Source organism: Mycotypha africana, assembly GCF_025528875.1.
Source record: "Mycotypha africana strain NRRL 2978 chromosome Unknown BDF20scaffold_2, whole genome shotgun sequence".
NCBI classification, from domain to species: Eukaryota; Fungi; Mucoromycota; class Mucoromycetes; order Mucorales; family Mycotyphaceae; genus Mycotypha; species Mycotypha africana.
In genome coordinates this window covers 869,213-891,705 of record NW_026515726.1, presented here as the reverse complement: position 1 = coordinate 891,705, position 22,493 = coordinate 869,213, and the positions used below count along the sequence as shown (strand labels likewise).

The window sequence follows — 22,493 nt, the reverse complement described above, 5'->3', positions numbered from 1 at the left end:
GATGGGGGCGTGTCAATGAATGAAATCTGAGCAAATAGACGGGGAAATAAATAAATAGTGTATGCAGAATAAAATCAGTTGTAGTATCAATGGATATTGTAGAGATATTTATCAGGGTAATGTAGGGTATGCACTCTATGCTTTCAAGTTGGGATGCATTTAAATACAATGAAAGAGTCGCGCGGTTGGTATAGACTATTTTAATTTTATTTTTTTATTTTTTTGTTTTTTTTTGCATAATTTTGGGACGTCTTGCTTTTTAATTGAACGTGACTTGATTCAAGGGAAAAAGAGCTTTTTGATGTATATATGATCCTATCAGGTACAGCCCCTATCGATGGCTTTCATCAACAAAGGAGATGTACTTTCATCGTACTTTGAATTGTTTCTGTGTGTTAGCAGAAAGGCATTCACAATGTTCTTTTTACCCCTTCTACAGGCATTCACCTTATTCAGCATGAGTGATGGAGTCACTGTAGGATGCAGGCATATATAATGTCTAGGTGCAAAAAAAGCAAAACACTCGCGGCATCAGTATGCACTTGCTCTTTTAGGACACTACAAGTGTGGTTAGATTGTCAAACGATTCGATAAAGATGGGATAAAGTCTCTGGAATGAATTTCAAGAATGATAACGCATGCCAATCCAGCGTACATACCTCTGAGCCTCTGTGATCCTCGAATAGATCACGTGTACGCAAAAAAAGAAACCAAAAGGCGAGGGGCAGAAATTGAGTGTTGACACGGGGAAAAGTGATAGACTTATTATTTTTTTCTTTTATGCTTCCTATCGGATTCCTTTTTAAAAACCCTAAACATTCAAATCTAAAAACTTCAACATACAAATTAGTTTTTTATTCGCACATGCATCCATTTCACGAGCCCCTAAACCCTTATTCAATGCCATTTTTTTTTCATTGGTCTTTATCAAAGTTTCATGGACGAGATCTCTAGGCTTTTCATCACGGTGGACATCCTTTTTCCGGTTTTAGTAAAAAGAGAATCGTTACTGTATGGCATGGATGTCACCTTTTTTTCTTTTTTAAAGAGGAAAAAAAGTGTGTGTTTCTATCTCCCCTCCCCCGAGCAGAATTTTTTTTTTTTTTTATTTATTTTGTTGGGCTTGTTGAGAGTTTTGTGTTTGTGTGTTTAATTGAAATACGTTTTTTCTATTGCTTAGGTGTTATATCATTGACTTGACCGTTTCACTTCCTTCTTCGAGTCAACTCGGTTAGGCCCAGTGAAAAGGGGGAAAAAAAAAGAAATGGCTACCCAAGGAACCTTGAGTTTAAAAAAAAAAAAAAAGGAAAAGGCCAAGAAAATACAGAATGATCACATTATTTTATATAAAGTTATGTTTCTCAAGAATAGTTAGTTATAAGCTTAGGTCCCACGTATTGGTAATTTATCATTTTCTGCAGTCGTCATGCCGTAATGATGGAAATTTTCTGTATTACACCCAAAAAAGTAGAATGTTGAGAAGGTCCTCAAAAAATGGACGCACTGCATGATCGTTGATTCTTTATTTGGGACAAGAGCTCAGGGCATAAGGGATATTTGATCCATCGTCTGACTTTAAATCCATTCCTTTAGAAACTTTCTGTAGAATAAAAAAAAAAAAAAAAAAAAAAAGACAACGTATCGAAAGTCAAGGAAATTTCCGTTTATCAGATCCCCTGTAGACATGTCTCTGCGCAATTTTTTAATCACGAGAGTTCCAATCGTTTGGAGGGTTGATTTGAACATAAAAAGGATGATAAAGATAAGAGGATGATGTGATAAGATAGTCATCGTCACGGGTTGAGCCAACGAGAAAAATAAGCTTTTTAACGTGGGTTTCTAAAAATAATTTCAATGGTTTTTTTTCCTATCTGTCAAGCCATTACGTGGTTGGTGTCACTTATGCTGTGCTACTCCCTCTTTCATCAGATTATTATCCCCGTTCAAACACAAAGATTCATGCTATCATGTACGGAACAAACAAAAAAAAAAAAAAAAAATCGTCAGAGGTCTGTGCACACATACACACACACAGACAAACTCGCCCCCCCCCTTTGTTGTAAAATGGTTTAAGTAAAAGCCGGACATTTTTTCAAGCCCAACAAAAATGGGATGCATGCGATGCAACAGGTGAATCATTAAATCAACAGGATAGTTATTAGCAAAAACTCAGATTCCTACGAATGACATACATTGTAGCGATGTTAATTACATTACAAAAAAAAATAATACAAATTTATTAGTATCGAACTTTCTTTTAGTAGGAAAAAAAAAGTTTAGGGGGGGAGGGAGGATTTCCATCTTTAAAATAACCAAAAATGGGAAAAATGAAGAAAAATAATTAAGAAACAATGAAAGGGGGGAAAAAATAAGTAAAAAAAAAAAAAAAAAGGAAATGCGACTATAGTACTAATATTGAGAAACAAAAAAAAAAATCAAGAGTTGACGATTTGTTCATGTTATAAACTGGTGTGTATGAGTTGAGAGTTTGTGTTGTCAAACAGATAAGGGAAAAAAAAAAAAAAAAAAGGTGATATACTACTCTCCTTGACGGTTACAATGTGTATTTTTTTTTTTTTAAATCAAAGCAGCAGCAGCGGCACCAGCAACAGCAACGGCACCAACAGCAGCCTTGTTGAGGGAAACCTTGAAGGCACCATTTTCAACAACGTTTACCTTGGCAGCTTGTTGAGAGGGTTGGGGTTGAGCGGCAGGAGAGGAAGAAGGAGCGGGAGCTGCGGAGGCAGAAGAGCTGGCGGAAGCAGAGGGCTTGGCAGCAGCAGGAGAGGCACCCGTGGAAACAGGAGCAGGAGCAGGAGCAGGATTGGTTGAACCACCAGTATTACCTTGAGCATTAGGGTTCTTGATGATGAAGAGACCAGTGTAAGAGATGTTGGGAGATTCACCCAATTCTAAAGCGTAGTTATCACCGGGAGCAATATCAGCGGGGACATTCCAAGTGTAAGAACCGGCGTTAGCATCTACATTTTGAGCAATGACAGTAACGGGTTGAAGAGCGGTGGGAATACCCTTAGCCAAGACAATCTTGGGAATCATGGGAACTTGTTGGTCAATCCTATCCATTGTCAATTAGATCGATATGATTAGTCTTCCATTAAGATCATGATTTTTTCCTTTTCGCCCAGCGCGTTTTTTTTTTTTTTTTCGAGAATGAAAAGAAAAATCGGCCTTTTCTGTCTAGATAAAGCTGGTTTTTTTTTTTTACTTACCAAGTGATAGTGGCAGGTTGACCAGCGGTGTAGACGGTACCGGTAAGAGGAGAGGTGATACTGACAATGCTGGTTTGAGCAGAGACAGCGGTGGCGAGGGTGGCAATAGCGGCGAAAATAGAGAACTTCATTGTTAATATAGAAGGGAAAAGGGTTACTTTTTTGTAATGTAAAAAAAGAGACTGGATTGTACGAGAAGAAGAAAGAAAAAATGGAAACCAGTGGATGGAAAAGAAGACGTGTCTTTTATATGTTCTTCTTTTTCGGAAAATCAGGAGCGGGTTATTAAAACAGAAAAATGCTTTTTTAATGCGTTGTTGACCCGAATAAGAGGGGGAAAAGAAGAGTATGTATTTTCTTTGATTCTCCGAAATATGTCAAAAAAAAATAAAACAAGCGAACACAAGGGTCTAAAAATAAAAAATTGTTGATGTTTGTGCCGTATGTGCCATGAAAGTTGGCTAATGCTTTTTGCCCTGTGCTTTACACAAAAACGTCAGGATTCCTTAGTTTTCTCCTTGTACCAAATAGAACGACTCCGATTCAATAAGGCTATCATTGAAATGAAGTAGTTATGATATCGAACAACTGAATTCTATTTCAGAATTTGCCAATCATCGTGTTAAGCAAGCTATCCATAAGATAGTCTCACTAGAATCCATTCCATTGTGTGTATCTACAACAAACGACGTCTCACTTTTTTTTTTTTTTTTGCGATACATGATCAGGGTTTTTTGGGTTATTTTTTTTTATTTTTTTTTGGTGGTCGCTGAGTAGCCACTATCACTATTGGCCATCGATTGTTTGATTGATTTTGATGAATAAGGTAATTGGAAAAATCTGAGACCCAAGGGAAAAAAAAATAAAAAATAGTATGGACCAAAAGTTTGTGTTTCTTGCACAGAACAGCAACCACCATTTTATTTGTCCTCGCCTAGGAGAGCAGCAGAAGGAACATTTATAAGAAAAAATGGTTCAATCAATGCATTCAATAAACGAAACAGCTGATAAGAGGCGCGTCTTGGGAAGGTTTTGTTCATGAGAACCATGCGGACACAGTAGAGCGGTTCCTGTACAATGCTTAAATGTCAGTTGCTGCTACTTTTGTCTACAATGGGGATAATGGAGATTTCTTTATTTTATTTTATTTTTTGGTGTTGAAAATTTATATTTTACGTGCGCGTGTAGGCGTGTGTGTCTGTGTGCGTGTTGAATCGGAGCCTTAGCCGTAGGAAGCACACTTTATTCAATTTGTCAGACGCATATTGATTGCATATTTTCCATAAAGAAAGTCTTGTTCCTTATCCTTACTACCACTAAAATGACGTTCTATGCTCCTTCCAATGTAAATGACAGTAGTGGTTGACTCTATTCGGTGAATTCTATAGCGTTACCGTCGCTGATTTAATCCCAAGTTTGTGAACGGTGCGTCCCATCTCAGTGTAACAGATTTCCTTTTTCGGCCGTCTCTCTCTTCCCCAACACGTCTCTTTTTCGTTGCAACAATGCTTTTGCAGAAGCTCAAAAGAACCCATCTGCTGTCTACAGCTCGATGGATTGGGTCATTTTTTTTTTTTTTTCAATGAACTGTATTGACTCTGACACCAAGTTACAGTTTTGAACAGACCTAAAAAAAAAAAAAAAAGGAACCAGTCTCTCGATCAGTCTCAGTAGCATTACACTTTGCAAAGAAGTTTATTTGTTGATATCAAACAAGACATTGTTCGACTTTATAAATAGGGTCTCTTTCACGTGCTAATGTCGTATTGTCTAAACTTGTATCAAAGTAAACAGAAGCATTCTAGCGAACTTGACGTCAAAGTGAACAAGGCACTCCAATAAAAACGTCATGCTCTCTATTGAACGATCTTGGCAAAAAAGCAAGTTTGAATAGGATCACAAAAAACCAAAAAAAAAAAAAGAAAGGTTCTCAACAAACGATAAAACGGTCTTTGTACTACCACAAAGGTTTCTCCCGTTCTGCTTTTTTTGTTCAACAGGGAAAAAACTAAATGACGCTGCTACGGATCTGATAGCTTTTTCTTTTGGCCCTGAAAAACCTGCGCTTCATTCTCATGTGTCGGATACAAAGAATAAACCCATATTACTTTTATTGAGGCATGGATCTCTGCATGGATTTCTGCATGGATTTCTGCATGGATTTCTGCATGGATTTCTGCATGTAAAAAAGTGTGCGTATGTAGAGGATAAGAATCGGTGAAAGATGTATGTTTATTTTCGAAACGAATAAAAAATGCTTCAAAAAATGTGCTTCACAGCAAGTTCGCTCTCTAATTACTGCGCGTTTCTTTTTTCCTAATTTATTCCGTGACCAGGTTTCAAAAAAAAAACCACACAGTTTCGGCTCGGTATTTTTTATTATTTACAAAAGGTTCCCCCCCCCAACCTCCATCACCCATTGACAGTTTACGAATTGCTGAAAATCTGTTGATGGCCAAAAATAATAGGAAAAAGAAAAGCAACCACCATAAAAATACAAACAGCCATTGGAAAAAGCAGCGATATCATATAAGTGGTTTTGAGGATGGCAACCGTCATGATCAAAGAAGCCAACCTCCGATCCATGTCGATCCGTTAGAAACAGGATGCCCTTTGAATACGAGGATAACAGAAGAGAGTCAGTAGTTGTATCTTTTTTGTGGATGGGGATGTCATTTTATTTTTAACCAGTAGTTACGTTTCACCGGTTTTGTTTATTAGTTTGTATCGTTTCAAATGATTGTTTGTCTACGCCACCCACAAAATCACCGTTTTCACAGCATATTCCCATCACAAGTATCACCCCGCCCTCCTTCGTGGAAGAGCAGTCAACATCCCCCAAGGAGGACGAGAGAGAGGATACGGTGAGTTTCTTTCTAGATGCATCTCCATTATCACCTCCTCAACTCAAACGACAACGAGAGCCCTCTTCCTCTTTGACTCCATTTGAAAAACACAAAGCCAAATTGATAAAAGACGATTCTATCTATGTGGAAGACATAGCAGGTGTTGTTGGCAATGAGGAGGAGGATATGTATTCAGTGAGTAGTAGTGAGGATATCAGTCTTTTGACTGCGTTAAGTCACTGGGGTGAGAGCGACAACACTCAATTTGCAGCCATGACGACGACGGGTGCCTCGTCTGTTTTTTCTGAAAAGCTCGATGAGGAGACCATGATGATGGATTATGCAGAATTATCACGGCTGTCTTTGTTGGACATTTACGATTCCGACACGACGAGTAGTAGTGATCTAGAACAAGAAGATATCTTTTCCGATGTCGAGCTCGGTTGGGAAGGGTTGGACGATATACCGGAACCATTAAAGCATAGTTATCGTGGTCTTTTAGAGACAGAAAAGAAGCGTTTCAAGCATCAACAAAGTCGATGGACATGGCGACAACAGCGAGAACGAAAGCGTCAAAAGAAAGAAGAAAAGGAGGAAGAAAAGAACAGTGATATACCCAAAAACAGTAATCTTCTAGAACAGTAAGTTTTCTTATTTCACCTCATGTCGATCCCATTCAACTCACGGAACTCTGTTTTTTTTGTGTCTAGTATTTTAAATGATTTCATGTATAAAGACAATGTGGAAACGTAAGAACTGATAGAGGGTGCGGGGCTTGCCACTATTTTTATCAACTGACTTTTTCCTGTATCTCCCCTCCCCCCATTTCTATTTTTAGTTTGTGCCTTACGAATTTAACACATTACGGCCGTAGCATCATTGTTCCTAAAATTGCAGACTTATTTCAACTGGAGGCTTCGGAGAGGAGCGATCCGGATCATGGCAACCACCGTAGGTAATGTATCTGTAGCCCATCACTCTTTCCATGCGGTCTCTCTCTCTCTCTCTCTCTCTCTCTCTCTCCATTTTATTGACTCGCGTTTTTTTTTTTGTAGAAATATTCAATTATCAAAAACTGTCCATAGCTGTATACCCATTGCCTGTAAGAAATATCTGGCATTTGCAAAAGAGCAACAAGAAAAAGAACAAAACAAGCGAAAAAGAAGAAACAAAGACACACGACGCTCTCCTGTCAAAAAACGGACGGACAAAGGAAAGGAGAAAGAACTGCATGGTCAAGTAGTGGCTTCCACATCAGCCCCCATTTCCTCGCAGAATATTGGTCATCGTATGCTGTCGGCCATGGGTTGGAAGGAAGGCAGCTCTTTAGGTAGTAAGGAAGATGGTATCACTGAACCTATCCAGGCAGTGATCAGAGCAAAACGTAGAGGTTTAGGTGCATGATTGTTATTTTTTTAGAAAAAAAAAAAATGTATTCAATTATGGTAACAAACATTGGTGGGAGAAAAAAAAAAAATTTTTTTTGCCAACCCCTCTTTCGAGCTTGACGGACGGACCGGACTGTATCATGGATTACAAAAAGGCAATTTTTTTTTTTTTTTGTTTCAGCCAATGAGAGATAAAGCCACCTTTTATGTGTGTGTGTTCCTGTATCATTTGAAGGATCATTTGTCCCCTTTTGAACTGGAGAGAGAGAGGATGTATGCACCCGTTCCCCCTCCCCTTCTTCCCTCTTTAAGGTTTTTCTTTCCATTGTACTCATTTCAGACGTTTTTTCACACACCAAAAATCGATCTCTCATTTTCCATTTTTATCAAAATCCATCAACTTTAGAAAATCTAGACTTTTTTGTCAAACACTGATGGATTGCATCATTGAAACGAATGGAAAAAATGTTGTAAGGCCGAAATAGAAAATTGAAGCAAAACCCAAAGAGTTTCCCTCCCCCCGCCCCTTTATGTTATCAGCGGGTTTTCAAACGAAAGAAAATGCAACAAGTAAGGTTTTTTTAGTACGTGTCATTTCTTAGCAGCCTAAAAGAAAAAAGATTACCCAGGAATTTCTCGAATATTTCTTACATTTTCTGTAAGGATACTCTATCTTTATATTGGTGTAACATGCTATGAAATATAGGTGAAGGGATAATAGACAGCTTCTTCAGTAATTCTTCATCCTGGAGAAAACGAATAGGGTCGATGACGTATGGTTTTGTTTTTTTTTTTTTTTTCTTAAAGTGGTCGATCCAAAGAAGAAGGAAGGAAAAAAAAAAAAACGAAAAAAAAAAAACGACAAAAAAATTTTCGGTTCTATTTTTCTCTCTTTCTTCTCTCTTACTATCCGTAACTTTTTTTTTTTTTTTTTTTTTTGTATATTCCTCACCACCCACCCACCTTTTTCTTTTTTTTCCTGTATAATAATAATAAATAATGTCTAGTCGTGAAGCATCACCAGAACCTAAAGCAACCATCGATAAAAAGGAAGACGTTGTGGTAAAAGACAAAAAAGAATCGAGACTTAGGAACGCAGAAAGATGAAACTGACCTAAAAATATACCCTGATGATGATGATAGAAGGAGACAGGATCGCCTGATGTGAAAGATGCAGATACGAAATCCAGCCAACATACCACCACTACAAATAACAATATCAACGCAACAGACGATAATGAGAAAGTGGTAAATCCCGATGATCTTATTGATATGAATACGTTTGAACAGCTATTGGATATGGATGATGAAGATGACCATGAATTCTCACTCAGCATCGTCAACAACTATTTCGAGCAAGCAGAAGCCACCTTTAAAGACATGGATTCAGCATTGTAAGTGAACGAGAAAGGGACAACTCGACGTTAGAATAGAAAAAAAAAGAGTGCAGTGGACTTTGAGAGAGAGAGAGAGAGAGAGAGAGAAAATGGAGTGTGGGGCAAACTAAAAAAAAAAAAAATAAGGTTAACATTGTGTGGTTTTTTTTTTTTGTCCTTTTTCAAAAATTCCATCATTTTTTTTAGAGAAAAGAAAGATTTAACAGAATTATCAAGACTCGGTCATTTCCTTAAGGGAAGTTCAGCAGCTATCGGTCTGAAGAAAGTAAAAGCAACCTGTGAAAAGATTCAGAATATCGGCAATTGTCAAGAGGAAGATGGCTCAAAAGAAATTGACGACCAAGACGCATTGAAACGTATCACTTCTTTGCTGCCACAAGTCAAAACAGAATATTCAGAAGCAGAAGAGTATTTAAAGAACTTTTATGAAGTGCAGGATTCTCGATAAATGAGAAAGAGACAGAGTGTGAAGAACCACCCAATAATAATAATAATAATCATAATAAAAGAAAGCCGTCTTGCAACCCAAGAGAGTAGGACTTTGTTCCTGTCATCTATGACAAAAAAAGACGCGTTTATTCCCCCCCTTTTTTACTAAATAACATGACCACTCTGTGAAAGTGTCATACTCAAAAAGTCATGAAAGTATAGCTGTTTTCCATCTTTGTCGGACTGTTCAGAAACTCGATTTTTTTTATGCAAATGTCTCGATCAGAAAAGTGGGGGACAAAAGGATAACGACGACTATGATTTAACATTTTCGAAATACTGAATGAATCTAGACCACCTCCAAAACATAAAGACATCGGTTTGACATATTATTGTACGCTCATTGAATAAAACAGTAAAAAAGCAACGTGTTCTCAACAGGGTTCATCCCACAAGAGGTAGATGAATAACTAGGTTATCTATTGAAAGATGAGGGTGAGTCATCCAACTTTTTTTCTGTTTGGTTTACATAGACACACACGCTCCCTTTGTACTTTTTTTTTTTTTTTACCAGCTCAACCATGCACAGCTCCATACTCCATAGTCACCGAGAGAGATATCAGTGACTGTAAATGTTCACTTTTTTTCGCTTTATTGCATCCTTACTTTCAGATAAACACCGTACCTGTGGATTGTATCATCCTAGAGTAACCAAGATTCGTACTTGATCCATCTCCTACATGCCCTTTCTCTCTTCTTTACACGTATCATTTCGCACTCGTTCATTCATAAAGAGTCATTTGGACTCAAGCTGCAAACATCATTTGACATTTCTTAAAGGGCCAAAATAGTAAAATGCTCCAGTGATAAAACATAAAGGGGGTGAGCATGATGCCGTGAATAGTAGTAAAAAATCGATAGGCCTCTCCATGACGAGATGACAGCCTATTTTGATCATTTCTAGTAAACAAAAACTCAATTAAATCATAAAGTTTCATTTTAAAAAGCTTGCACTTGATAGGGTTGATTCTCGGCGAATGACAGCCCACAGGGAAAGCCCTCCTTTTTTTTTTTTTTTTTTTTTGGGGCCAGGTGCAACTGCAATAATGGCTTATTCATTTTATATGTTACTTGGCACGTATTGAAAAAAAAAAAAAAAAAAAAAAAAAGGTCTTTTTCTTGTTGACGAAAGGAAGAGCCTTGTAAAGGTTCCTCATGGAGCAACACGCTTTTTAAACACACAGTGCACCCTAAATTCACTCTTCTCTACGGCCCCTTTCAAAGGCATCGCAAGAATCCCCTTTTTACACTTTTTTTTTTTTTGCAGAATTAAACAAACAAACCATGTCTTATCACATGAATATGCTGTAACGTTGCAATTTGAATAGACTTTCGGGGAGGAAAAAAAAAAGGCGGCCTTTCAACAATTCACCTGCATGATTAGATTAAAAAAGCTGCATTGAGCACGTTTTTTTTTTTTTTTTTCTATTTTTCAACAGTGTCCCAAACTTGGCCGTTTTTTTTTATTCTCTGTTTTTCCCCTCCACCCTTTTGTCAAAACAGAAATAAAGGATATCAGTAACAATGGAGACCTTCTCTGTGGAAATAAATACAGCAGCCGTACCTGGTGAAGGTCCTGTTCATCGCTCTATTCTGTCACCTCATCAGCTCGTGGCCACACCTGCCGATGGTGTCAACACTTTATGCGATGTGCTCAACTATGCCGCGACACACTATCCCGATCGCCATGGGTTTGGTTACCGATCATTAGAAAACACCATTACCAAAGAAAAAAAAGTAACCAAGATCGTCAACGGCGTAGAAAAGGTGGAAAAGAAAAAGTGGACCTATTTTCAATTAAGCGATTACAAATATTGTACTTATAAAGAAGCAAAAGAGACTGTTCAATGGATCGGTCTTGGCTTGATCAAACTGGGTATGAGAAAAGGAGATAAAGTACAACTCTCTGCTTCCACAAGGTGTGTAAAAAAGGGGGGTCAATGAAACGCATAGGAAGGAGCGCTCTCTCTTTTGTATCAAAACACATGCTCACCGGTTTTCTTTTTTGTTAGTCTTGAATGGATGTTTTTGGCCCATGGTAAGGAAAAAAAAGAAACACACACACACACACACACACACACACATCCTCACAAGCACTTTTTCTCTTTGGCACAATGCAGGCGCTTTTTCTCAAGCTTTGACGATTGTGACGGCCTATGATACCCTAGGTCCAGAGGGCCTGCAACATGCTCTTCGTGAATCAGAAGCGAATGTCTGTTTTATCAATGGAGAACAACTGTCCATGCTTCATCACATTGCTTCTGACTGTCCATCCATTACCTCCATCATCTATCGAGGAGAAGCCAAGCCAGCGGATAGGGACGCCTTACGAGGCAACCCACACATCAAGCATGTTCTCTCGTATGATGAGCTCGTTCAGCTCGGCAAAGAGAACGCTGAGGACGACGACAACAAGCCATCACGGAATGAACCCTTATCGACCGACTTGTGCTGTATTATGTATACGAGTGGTAGTACAGGGAACCCAAAAGGCGTCATGTTGACCCACGGTAACATCGTCGCTGCCATTGCCGGTGTCTGTCGTTTGTTGCAGCACCATTTACAAGCCAACGACACCATGATGGCCTACCTGCCTCTGGCCCACGTCTTGGAGTTTCTCGTAGAAAACCTGTGCATCTTTTTGGGCGTGACCCTCGGCTACGGCAGCATCCGCACCCTGACGGATGCGTCCGTGATCCACTGCAAGGGCGACCTCCAGGCGTTTGCCCCCTCCATCATGACGGGTGTGCCGCAGGTCTGGGAGACGATCAAAAAGACCGTCTTGGCCAAAGTGGCCGAACGAGGGTCGCGTGTCGAACGGGTCTTTCACGGTGCGGTGTGGATGAAAAAGACGCTGGCAGGCTACGGTTTACCGGCCGGCCTCCTCGACACCGTGGTGTTTAACAACGTCAAGAAACAGCTGGGTGGACGTCTGCGTTATTGCCTGTCGGGCGGTGCCCCTGTCTCGGCTGCCACGCAGGAGTTTTTGTCCGTGACCGTCTGTCCCATTCTGCAGGGTTACGGCATGACGGAAAGTTGCGGCATGTGTGCCATCATGGCACCCGAGCAGTACGCCCTGAATGAAGTAGGCGCACCTGTCCCGTGCGTCCAAGTCAAATTAGTGGACCATCCTGAGCTCGGCTACACCTCGGCGCATTCGCCCCGTCCCCAAGGAGAGATCTGGATGCGCGGTCCTTCCATCACCGCCGGCTATTACAAACAAGACGAGCTCACCAAGGAGGCCCTGACCGAGGATGGCTGGCTGAAAACAGGCGACATTGGTGAATGGACAGAACGTGGCACGCTGACCATCATTGACCGTGTGAAAAACTTGGTCAAACTAAGCAACGGTGAGTACATTGCGCTGGAAAAGCTCGAAAGTGTCTACAAGTCGTCGGTGTTGGTCGAGAATCTGTGTGTCTATGCCGATCCGTTGTATGCAAAACCTGTCGCTTTGCTCGTTCCTTCCGAAAAGTCCCTCCTTCCGTTTTTGCAACAGCACGGTAGGAAGGAAGAAGACCTGACAAAGATGGGTTGGGAACAACTGTGTGCTCATCCAGAGACACGATCCATCATTCTACACACCATGCAAGAGCATGCAAAGCAAGCAGGTTTGAAAGGAGCAGAAATTATTGCCGATGTATGGATTTGCAAAGATCTATGGACCACCGAGATGGGACTCTTGACAGCCGCTCAAAAGCTGAAGCGCAAGGAGATTGTCAAAATGTATGACAATGAATTGAAGACCATGTAAGTAGCGAAGCGTCCTTATCACTTTGAGAAAATGGCAAGCGCTGAACTCTTTCTTTTTCTTGCTTCATTAGGCTTGCAGCTCAGAAATAGGACGGATGCTTTGATTTTACTTTTTTTCCAACTCGTTTCACCACTGTTACTACTACTATGACTCCTACACAACATTCATCATCATCATCAGGTATATCTATTCATACCAATCCTATATGCATTGATCTATTCCCCCATCTATAAAATCTCTGTTACTTTTTACAAAAGAAAATAAAAAACTTGCAAAGTGGGTTATCAAACAAAAATAAAAATAGCTAACGGTCCTTTTTTTTTTTGATTTTTGGTTAATGCAAAAAAGCTACAAAAAAAAGATGGGTTTATTTTTATTTTTATTTTTCCTTTTTTTTTTTTTTTTTTTTTTGTTGTTGTTGTGGATGACAAGAAAAGCTCAATGAACAAACTGAAATCAGCATTCAGTAAACACAGTCACCATAGCAAAGAGCCAGCACCATCACAACACCATGCTTCTCACTATCGCCAAAGCAGTGAAGAAACACGGTCGAACGCCTTTCTTAAAAGGTTGGAAGAGTCCAAAAGACTGAATGCAGCCCATCCCACAGCAACCAAGATGGCACCTGAAATAGACGATCTCGACACCCTCTCTGATGCAGAAAGAACAGCCTATGAAGCTTGGTGGAAAGACCTGAATCCTTTTCATGTCGAAAAAGTGAATAACGAGACCATCTTGCAGTTTGTAAGTGGGTGCTGCTTACCCCATCACACATTAGAAGAGGTAAATAGGACAGAGATAAAGCAAAAATGTAAAGTGGGGGGGGAGGTGGGGTTTCAAAGGATGGAGATAAGACATCTCTATCTTTTTATCTATGTAGATGATCAAACAAAAAAAAAAATACTCTATAGATACTTTTATTTTTCCAACAAGAAAAAGAGGGACTTACCAAAGGTCAATGTTTTGCTATGTTACGGTTGATAGCACATGTGCAAAATGGACGGAAAGTGAGCCCTGACATGATCTATTTGGGAGGTAGGGTAAAGAAACAAAAATGAAGAAGGTCTCTTTGAATCCATGTTTGTTCATTTACCCTTTCTATGACGACTAGCACCTTTGCCTACATTTCAGACACAAGCCATTGACGTGCTCGTCAAGCGCTCTCTCTCCATGGATACGAAGCGACACAACCAACAAGGCGTGGAGAATACACTATCGCTGATGGATAAGGATGATCACGTCAGAAATGTTGGGTCTCCCACGATAAGCCCTGTGTCAGCTACAACACATACTATTCCCAGCAATAATATACCCAGTTGGATGCTACAGCCGACTCATTTGGATAATACCTTATCGACTCCAACATCAAACCATGCCATACCCAATGCAAATGCAAATGCAAATGGTACTGCTATCAAGAATCATCATCATCATCATAGGACATCATCCTCTCCATTTTTACCGCAACATGCTCGGTCAAGATCGGCACCTTACAATACGGTCACATTCATGATGGGTGACGAAAGCGGCATGAACAAGGATAGGACGAAAGCGCATACCCTCTCTCCACACTTACCACTTCATGTACCTGCACCCTCCATGACGAGCCCTTATTCAACGAGTGTCATGAGCGAAGAACGCCTTATCAATGCACCGTTTTCTTCTTATGCCGAGGATCACCCTCCTCCTCCTCCTCCTGCTACTGCTTCTGCTACTGCTTCTGCTACTGCTTCTGCTACTGCTACTGCTGTTCCTTTACCACAACGTCGACGTCATAAAAATAGTATCTCTATGGGATCAGACAGTCTAGAAGAAATGATGAGAAAAATAAACATGGAGGAAGCGACCCGGACACAAGGGGCCATGGATGGCAGACCTTCTTTGCTATTAACCCAGGGATTCAAACCCAACTTTGTAAGAAGCAATAGCAGTGATGATAACTACAGTCGTACGGATGCGGTGGGCAACGATGGAAACGACAAGAAAAAGGAAACACCCACCCATGCAAAGCTTCATTATAATCCGTTTGCAAGGCTATGTGATACTCACGGTCTAACGCCTCCTCGTCATGCGAATGAAAGTAATAGCTCATTGAATAGCAATAAAAGTGGCAGCAGTAAAAGTAGCCAAGGTAAAAATCCTTTCGAAACAGATGACTCTTCGACGAATGCAAGTACACCCATCATGACCGCTGCAACAGACATACCTCGTTCTATTCAACAGCCTGCATCTGTTGTTTCTTCTCCTCGTCCTCGTCCTCCTCCTCCCGTGCCACCGCAATCTACAAAACCAGCTTATCCAAAGTATGCCAGACGCATGCGCTAACGGAGAATGAGTGGTGGCTATGGAGCGAAAAAAGAAATGACTGTTCACACTTTGTTTTATTGTTATACAATAAAAAAAAAAAAAAAAAAAAAAAAAAATTCTAAATAATACACAGTATATGCAGAAGGGAAAGGGGGAGGGGGATATCACACACGAAATACAAAAAAGAGAATGAGTTGCACGAGGGAGGGGCGGATGTGTAGGGAGCGGAAAAAGTAAAAAAAAAAAAAAAAAACAACCAAGATGTAAGCTTAAGCTCAAGCATAAAGTTTTTTTTTTGTTTTCCGATCTGCAGCAACCTATTCCAAAAAATCATACAAAATGCACAGAAATTCCATACTACTTGCCGAATTTGAGGTTCTTTAAAAATCCCTTTTTCTTTTTACCAAGATCATTCAATGGATATCGTGGTGCATTGGAAGCGTCTGTTCGATACGTGGACGCTAATTCATCCAGATTGTCGTCCCATTCTAAATCACGTAAGCGATGTCCCAATTTACGCTCTCTCAATTTAGCTGTGAAGGAACCCACGACGGTCGCTGCATAGAACATCAATAACTGACCCACGAATAATATAATAGCGCTGCCAATCACGTCTGCTTGGATGGCTTGTCCACAATTAGCTAATCCATAGGTATGACCAGGTTGCATACCCAAAAACGTGGTTGAATATCCGCCAATGGTGACAGTGGCATTGTTGGCGGTTGTTGTGTTGTTGGATGAGGAAGGATTGGCTTCTTCACATGCACTGAGTGATTTGGATCGATTGGTGAGAGATAAGATGAAGCAAATGGCTTCCCAGATAGTCAACAAAAATACAAGGAACCATAATAAAAATTTCGTCAATCTCATCAAATTCAACTTGGCCTACATCATTCCTAACTAGGTTAGATTGGCTGAACTTGTCTACCCCTTTTTGCCTTTTTTTTTTTTTTTTTTTTTTTTTTAATTTATTTTTCTGAAACATTCAACACCACTACCACCAACACCACCACCAAAAAATGAACCAAAAATTTCCCGACCCAAAAAAAAAGCCCTTACCACCAAGCCAGAGAGAATGACAAATAGCGAAACGACGGCAGTGGCAGCTGGTTCACAACATGGAAAAAAAGTAATAATAAGGGTCAGTCACTCTAGTGACACTACGTCAATGCTCTATTGTTATTTTACCCATGAAACCAATGTATATCCAAGGAAGTACGACATGAGTTATTGAAAGATGAATGATCATAGCTGCAAACAGTAGAATGAGATTAGCCAATGTCCAACTGTACTACGAAATGCCTGGTTATTACGTACGATTTCTATGTGTAAATGTAGCGGCTAAGAGTGCAAGTGAGATGACCTACGGTAACAAAGGGTTCTTTTCTTTTCAGTCAAATGCTTTTCTATTTTCTGTTTATTTCCCCTATTTAAACTTACAAGCATGATAACGCCACTGATAACCACACCCCCTCTTAAAGGGATAATACAACAACACCGTGCAGGCATTTAGTATGAATGATTGACTAAATAGAAATAAATATAAAGAAAAAGAGGGAAAAAAAAAATGGAAATCCCGCTTATTGTTATTGTTTTATTTCAATGAACCAACGACTCGAAAGCAAAAAGGTCACTTTTTTCTGAAAAAAGAAAATCTGAAGGGGGAGCCTTTTTTTTTTTTTTGGCTGAGGGATCCATCAAAATCCCAAATTTAGATCCATCTTTTGGGGGAGCCTTGTCCTTTCATGGTTTTCTCTAGACTCAATGGACTCTTTACGTTTTTCTTCTGCACGTTAATTACGATGCAAATACGGTGAATGAGATTGGCTTTCTTCATTATTTAGTTGAGCGAACTTTTTTTTGCTCTCCAAAGCCCGTCCATTGGACGAAAGGGTCAACAATGCTAAATAAACTTACACTGAAATCCACTACTAACTGCTGCTGCATTATCTGTTTCAACTCCCGCTGCAGTTAGACTTTGTCTGTGTTACGTTCTAAGCGTACTTTAATGACATCTTTTTTTGGCAATGTCTTACGAAGAGAATAACATAAACTGGCAAGAATTATTTGGTAGTAGCGACGAAGAAGAAGAAGAAGAAGAAGAAATAAAAGCAGAAGCAGCACCGTTACAGCGTGGATTTGAGACATTTTGTAGCAACCAACACCCTGCTCAGCCCATCGTCACTTTTGACGCTATACCTGGTTTGCGATTAGTTCGCCATGCACTTTGTCATGAAGAGCAAATGACACTCGTTTATGCTTTGTTGGACAACCACTTTTTTTCTAATGGCTCCAACCAAGCCATGTTGTTCGGTGACTTACCCAATTATATCCATTGGTTGGAATCTTGGGTGTTGAACAAGTACCCTGGGTTGTTTGATGAACCCATTTTAAACAAGAAGAAACCTCTCTTTGATCAAGCCATTTTAAACTTGTACCAGAAAGGTATGAAGCCATACATTAGGCCTACGTTTTGTAATGACTTTTTGAGAGACTCAATCAAAACCATCTTTCAAAGGTGACGGCATTGCTAGCCATGTTGATCTACTGAGGTGAAAAAAGAACAAAGGGGCGATCTAGAAGAGAGACAGAGATAACTGACTCGAAACATTTAGGTTTGAAGATGGCATTTTGATTGTCTCTTTGCTGTCTTCCTGTGTCATGACAATGCGACCGGCTCGTAAATCCAAGGGCGGCACGTCAACTGGCTATACAGAATATGAAGATCATTCCAACACGGTCAAATACGATGTTTTACTGCAGCCTGGAGATGTGTTGGCATTATCGAAAGAAGCAAGATATGATTGGGAACACGGTATAGACAAAAGGTTGGCTGATGAAGTAGACGGTGATATTATAGAAAGAGGTACTCGCATCAGCGTGACATTGAGGAAACTGAAAGACGGTGAAGAACGATCGCCTTTAGCAACCAATCATCGAAAATAAAAGCGAGCCTTGTATTAAAACATCATCACAGGAATAGGAGAAAAACTAAAGAAAGGATACTCGAGAGTGGATTGCTTCCTCATCAACATAGCTATAGTTCAATACATTCTTACGTTTTTTATTGCAAATGTGTTGGCTTTTATCGTATCCCACAAATAGCGCATCATCCAACATGTACCTTATAAGCACCCAATCAAGGTAGCACACTTCCCGAAACCGCGCCTAAAGCATCATTCACAGCTGATATACTTTGGCTGAGCAGGAGTCTGTCGGACATACCGCGATAGTTTGGGAAGAAAAAGTAAACTGTGAAGCTATACTGAATATTGAAAAAATTGAGCCGATATAGCAAGACTTTGGGAAGAACATGAATTCGCGATATAAATTTAAATATCCCGAATCCAGGGTCAAGTACTCAATTCGAACTTTAACCTTACCTTAATGAGGCCGATATTTCGTGAATTTAATATTAGCAGAAAAAGGGGGGTCTTCCAGTTGTCATTCAGTTGGGCTTTCTCAATGACGGTTGACTATTTCTTTTTATTGAAACCTTTTTTTGTGACTTATGAGGACGTAATGTTCTCAGTACATTGTGTCTGCTCTGGTCAGTTCGACCCAGTGCAAACGATAGCTTTCTCAATTACTTCAGAAAACAATTAGACTCTTTTTTATTGGCTGAAACCGGACTCATTTGGCGATCTGTTCTGGACCATTTCTAGAATAAAGCTGGACTGATGGCAGTTGTTCAGTCCAAAACACCCTTCAGGACTGAGAGCATAACAGTCTGAATAACCTTTCTTTCACATATTTTTCCCTTGAGAATCCCCCCCCCCCTCGAAAGGCTACAATATATACCCTTATTAAGCGGAAAGCTCTGCAATTGCAGATTCTTCCGGTGGAGCATACAGGAAACAGATAACATTTACGCCATTTCAAATTTGCTTTAGATTCATATACTGTTTAGCAGAATCAAATGACATGGGCCCAAGCTTTATGACAGAGCTAAATCTCTCATCCATGAAAAATAGATCGACAATTATGTATCCCTAGCATTGCTTATGTCTATTGGACACTTGCGATATACTGCAAACATTGTATTCATCAAAATGATTCAAAAGATGCGTACAGTATGCGTTACTGTAATAATGTCGTCTCACTTTTCTAGGCATATTCAAGATACGTATGAAAAGGTCTTTTGAACTTGGCGATAGTGTGCATCTTATTAAAAGAAAAATTGTACTGGGCCCAGTGAAATAGCGAGACTGTAACAAAGAATTTTTGTTATAGAGTTCGGGTCTCAATGAGAAATGATGAGAGAAAGTGCATGACTTGAACCGTTATTATGAATAGTTGTTTAAGTGAATAAGTCAATGCTATGTAATCATTTTCACCAGTGATCACACTTCATAGCTCGAAATTCCGATAGGACGCGTTATCGCGCTACTTGAACAGTGAAAGAAAGCTATCAGATACTCTTTGGCAAAAATTGTAGTATTTGTTAAAATCGTGATTGTAATGACGGCTAAAAATACGCATTCCATTGCTCAAAAGGTTTGGGCTGGTCATGGAAGTCCTGGTACTTGAAGGTTCTAAAGGTATATTAAGTGTACATTGATTAAAAATGTATCCCAAAATAGTGTACACGAACACTCCCAATTTTTTTTTTTTTGTTCTGATGATCTGAAAATCAATTCAACCGTGTCCGAAACTAAACCGAAAAGGACTCTATTTTAGAAGAAACATTGAAACTCATTTAAAAGAAAATACATTATTGAAAAAATGACCTGTCTTCTTCTTTTCATCTTTTCTTCCTTCTTTTGCTGTTTATATTTCCTGAGTGTTCTTAATTTGTATCTTTACGGCGAGAAAAAAAATCATTTATAGACCCTTCTTCCAACATTTGAAGCGAAGAATAGACAGACAGAACCAAAAAAAAAAAAAAAAATGGACAATTCAAATGCATTTACAACAGCATTGATATCATTGATAGCGTCAGACTTTCCAATGATCCTATCTCTCATTTTTGGCGGTTGTTGCAGCAATGTCTTTGCGTTAGAAGTTCTTGTCACGTACGTTATCATCAAGTAGCTTGCTTCATCAATAGAAAGGCTACTCAACTCTTTTACTTTAAAAATCTATTTCGTAGTGACTCACCAAAAAGTGGTAAAGTAGCTAAGGATCAATTGCAACTTATCAAAAGATGACCGAGCTTACGAAAACTCCTGCTTCATTTTTAGGTCAACTCATCACATTAGGTCAATTTGCATTTGTAGCATTGGAAGGTTTACGACATCACTTGACTTTTGGAAAATATGGTTTACCGTGCTTAAAACGGACGACTGTACCTCTTTCTCGCTGGTTCCTTTTGGTTACCATATTTTTCATTGTATCTTTATTAAACAATTTGGCACTAGGATACAACATCTCTGTGCCTTTGCATATTATATTCAGAAGTGGTGGTTTAATTATGAACATGATTTTAGGTGCATTAATTTTGAAGAAAAGGTAACTTTTTTTTTTATTTTATTTCTGTGTATAGCATGAACACAAAAAAAAGAGAGTCATAGAATTGATCTTTTCTTCAACCTGCATTATGATTCAGATATTCAATGGAACAAATTATTGGTGTTTTGTTTGTTACTGCTGGTGTCATTTGGGCTACAATGGACAATGCATCCACACACACTCAGGTAGTTCATGTGAATCTGCTAAAAAAGCTCAAAAGAATATGTATGCATACTAATCCATCACCACTATACTATCCAATATCAGCAAGGAGGAACCAGTAGTACATCCGAATTTCTCACAGGCATCTTTATTTTATTGGTTGCTATGGTATTATCAGCTGGTATGGGTTTGATCCAAGAAGTGACATACAAAAAATACGGTAAACAGTGGAGAGAAGGATTATTCTATACCGTAAGTTGTACTATAAAAGACACTGGATGCAACGAGAGTCATGACTTACGACAATTTACGCACATTTATCTCTAGCATTTCCTTGCATTGCCTATGTTCTTGCTCGGTTATAATGATTTGATCGTTCAAATCAACGCTTACAATAATTCACCTAAAATGTCAATCCCTGCTATTTTACACCAAGTACCACTCTTGGATAATATCGTCAATCTTATTCCAGCATCTGTATTGCCCGCTCTAGAGCAATTCCATATGCGTAAACTATGGGCATTTTTGATCATGAATGTGCTGACTCAATATGTGTGCATTGCTGGTGTGAATCGTATGACCTCTGTCGCGACCTCTTTGACTTTGAACTTGGTGTTGAACTTGCGTAAATTCACCTCTTTGATCTTCTCTATTGTCTATTTCAATAATCCTTTCGGGTTGGGTGCTAAGCTGGGTTCAGCTTTGGTGTTTTTCGGTACTTTGATCTATACACATGCTGGTATTAAGGCAAATAACAATAATAATAGGAAAAAGCAGATTGCGCCAAAGAATAATGGTAAAAAGACGGATTCAGCTATTATCACATCACCACCAGCAGAAGGCAAGGAGAGGACGAGGCTAGTTATTTAATCACGACGCTTGTATTGTACTGAATTTGTTCTAATGTCATGTATATAAACCGCATTCTCCATCATGAAAATACCATTCTTACCTACATGTTATGCTATCCACGTATTATCGTCGTTATCTTTACGCATATCTGCTAATGTAATGTCTATGGTCTGTTTACGTAAGACCACATTTGCATTGAATATACTTTTTGATACTCATACCTTTTGACTATTTCCCGAATCCCACAAGCCATTCTCCATAAAATTCAAGTTGCTATCGAAGCTGAATTAGGGTATGTTCCTTTCAATACTCTGCTTAGAACTCTATTGATACGAGAGGATCACATGTGAAAAAAAGCATTCGTGGAAGCAATTCAACCAACTTTGCATAAATTATATTTTCCAAATGCCTCCCCATAAAGCGAGAATATCAGATGATTGAGCTTGCAGCGTAGCATTGAATAATGTGATACTGACGATCAAACGAAGAGTAACTTTTTGTGGTGGAGTAGCATTTTACATCTGTCCCTGAAACACCAAAGCATTGAGTCGTTCGTTAAACTATATGTGCAGAGACTTCTGGTTCCACTCTACCGGCTATATTGACTAAGAATATAT

The 22,493-nt window shown here is 39.3% G+C and overlaps 9 protein-coding genes across 9 annotated transcripts; 7 read left to right on the top strand and 2 right to left on the bottom strand.

Moving 5' to 3' along the window:
• Window positions 1-2,511: 2,511 nt before the first annotated feature.
• BDF20DRAFT_850985 (uncharacterized protein) lies at window positions 2,512-3,420 on the bottom strand. Its single transcript, XM_053079995.1, has 2 exons — window positions 3,231-3,420; window positions 2,512-3,076 (listed from the first exon to the last, which is right to left on the bottom strand). Exons 1-2 carry the CDS (start codon window positions 3,359-3,361, stop codon window positions 2,578-2,580), a joined length of 630 nt encoding a protein of 209 aa, XP_052938941.1. The 5' UTR covers window positions 3,362-3,420; the 3' UTR covers window positions 2,512-2,577.
• Window positions 3,421-5,818: 2,398 nt separating this feature from the next.
• BDF20DRAFT_850981 (uncharacterized protein) lies at window positions 5,819-7,642 on the top strand. The gene is made up of 5 exons (XM_053079994.1): window positions 5,819-5,840; window positions 5,928-6,717; window positions 6,787-6,825; window positions 6,915-7,031; window positions 7,132-7,642. The coding sequence occupies exons 1-5, from the start codon at window positions 5,837-5,839 to the stop codon at window positions 7,478-7,480; spliced, it is 1,299 nt and encodes a 432-aa protein (XP_052938940.1). The 5' UTR covers window positions 5,819-5,836; the 3' UTR covers window positions 7,481-7,642.
• A 495-nt stretch (window positions 7,643-8,137) lies between these two features.
• Window positions 8,138-9,477, top strand: BDF20DRAFT_274898 (signal transduction histidine kinase). The gene is made up of 4 exons (XM_053075058.1): window positions 8,138-8,237; window positions 8,472-8,526; window positions 8,611-8,858; window positions 9,048-9,477. Exons 1-4 carry the CDS (start codon window positions 8,233-8,235, stop codon window positions 9,307-9,309), a joined length of 570 nt encoding a protein of 189 aa, XP_052938939.1. The 5' UTR covers window positions 8,138-8,232; the 3' UTR covers window positions 9,310-9,477.
• Window positions 9,478-10,737: 1,260 nt separating this feature from the next.
• BDF20DRAFT_850951 (uncharacterized protein) lies at window positions 10,738-13,437 on the top strand. The gene is made up of 4 exons (XM_053079993.1): window positions 10,738-11,269; window positions 11,363-11,388; window positions 11,471-13,100; window positions 13,175-13,437. The coding sequence occupies exons 1-4, from the start codon at window positions 10,875-10,877 to the stop codon at window positions 13,191-13,193; spliced, it is 2,070 nt and encodes a 689-aa protein (XP_052938938.1). The 5' UTR covers window positions 10,738-10,874; the 3' UTR covers window positions 13,194-13,437.
• A 285-nt stretch (window positions 13,438-13,722) lies between these two features.
• On the top strand, window positions 13,723-14,162 carry BDF20DRAFT_814037 (uncharacterized protein; the record flags this gene model as incomplete). Its single annotated transcript, XM_053076936.1, has 2 exons — window positions 13,723-13,887; window positions 14,016-14,162. The coding sequence occupies 2 exons, from the start codon at window positions 13,723-13,725 to the stop codon at window positions 14,160-14,162; spliced, it is 312 nt and encodes a 103-aa protein (XP_052938937.1).
• Window positions 14,163-15,768: 1,606 nt separating this feature from the next.
• Window positions 15,769-16,920, bottom strand: BDF20DRAFT_910159 (uncharacterized protein; the record flags this gene model as incomplete). The annotated part of the gene is made up of 5 exons (XM_053083680.1): window positions 15,769-16,296; window positions 16,471-16,517; window positions 16,600-16,662; window positions 16,729-16,774; window positions 16,852-16,920. 5 exons carry the CDS (start codon window positions 16,918-16,920, stop codon window positions 15,769-15,771), a joined length of 753 nt encoding a protein of 250 aa, XP_052938936.1.
• A 229-nt stretch (window positions 16,921-17,149) lies between these two features.
• BDF20DRAFT_274666 (uncharacterized protein) lies at window positions 17,150-18,383 on the top strand. The gene is made up of 2 exons (XM_053075057.1): window positions 17,150-17,856; window positions 17,930-18,383. The coding sequence occupies exons 1-2, from the start codon at window positions 17,439-17,441 to the stop codon at window positions 17,965-17,967; spliced, it is 456 nt and encodes a 151-aa protein (XP_052938935.1). The 5' UTR covers window positions 17,150-17,438; the 3' UTR covers window positions 17,968-18,383.
• BDF20DRAFT_274650 (uncharacterized protein) lies at window positions 17,971-18,577 on the top strand. The gene has a single exon (XM_053075056.1). It carries the CDS (start codon window positions 18,073-18,075, stop codon window positions 18,355-18,357), a length of 285 nt encoding a protein of 94 aa, XP_052938934.1. The 5' UTR covers window positions 17,971-18,072; the 3' UTR covers window positions 18,358-18,577.
• A 1,724-nt stretch (window positions 18,578-20,301) lies between these two features.
• Window positions 20,302-21,894, top strand: BDF20DRAFT_815520 (UAA transporter; the record flags this gene model as incomplete). Its single annotated transcript, XM_053077088.1, has 5 exons — window positions 20,302-20,421; window positions 20,567-20,862; window positions 20,960-21,056; window positions 21,130-21,276; window positions 21,352-21,894. The coding sequence occupies 5 exons, from the start codon at window positions 20,302-20,304 to the stop codon at window positions 21,892-21,894; spliced, it is 1,203 nt and encodes a 400-aa protein (XP_052938933.1).
• Window positions 21,895-22,493: the final 599 nt, after the last annotated feature.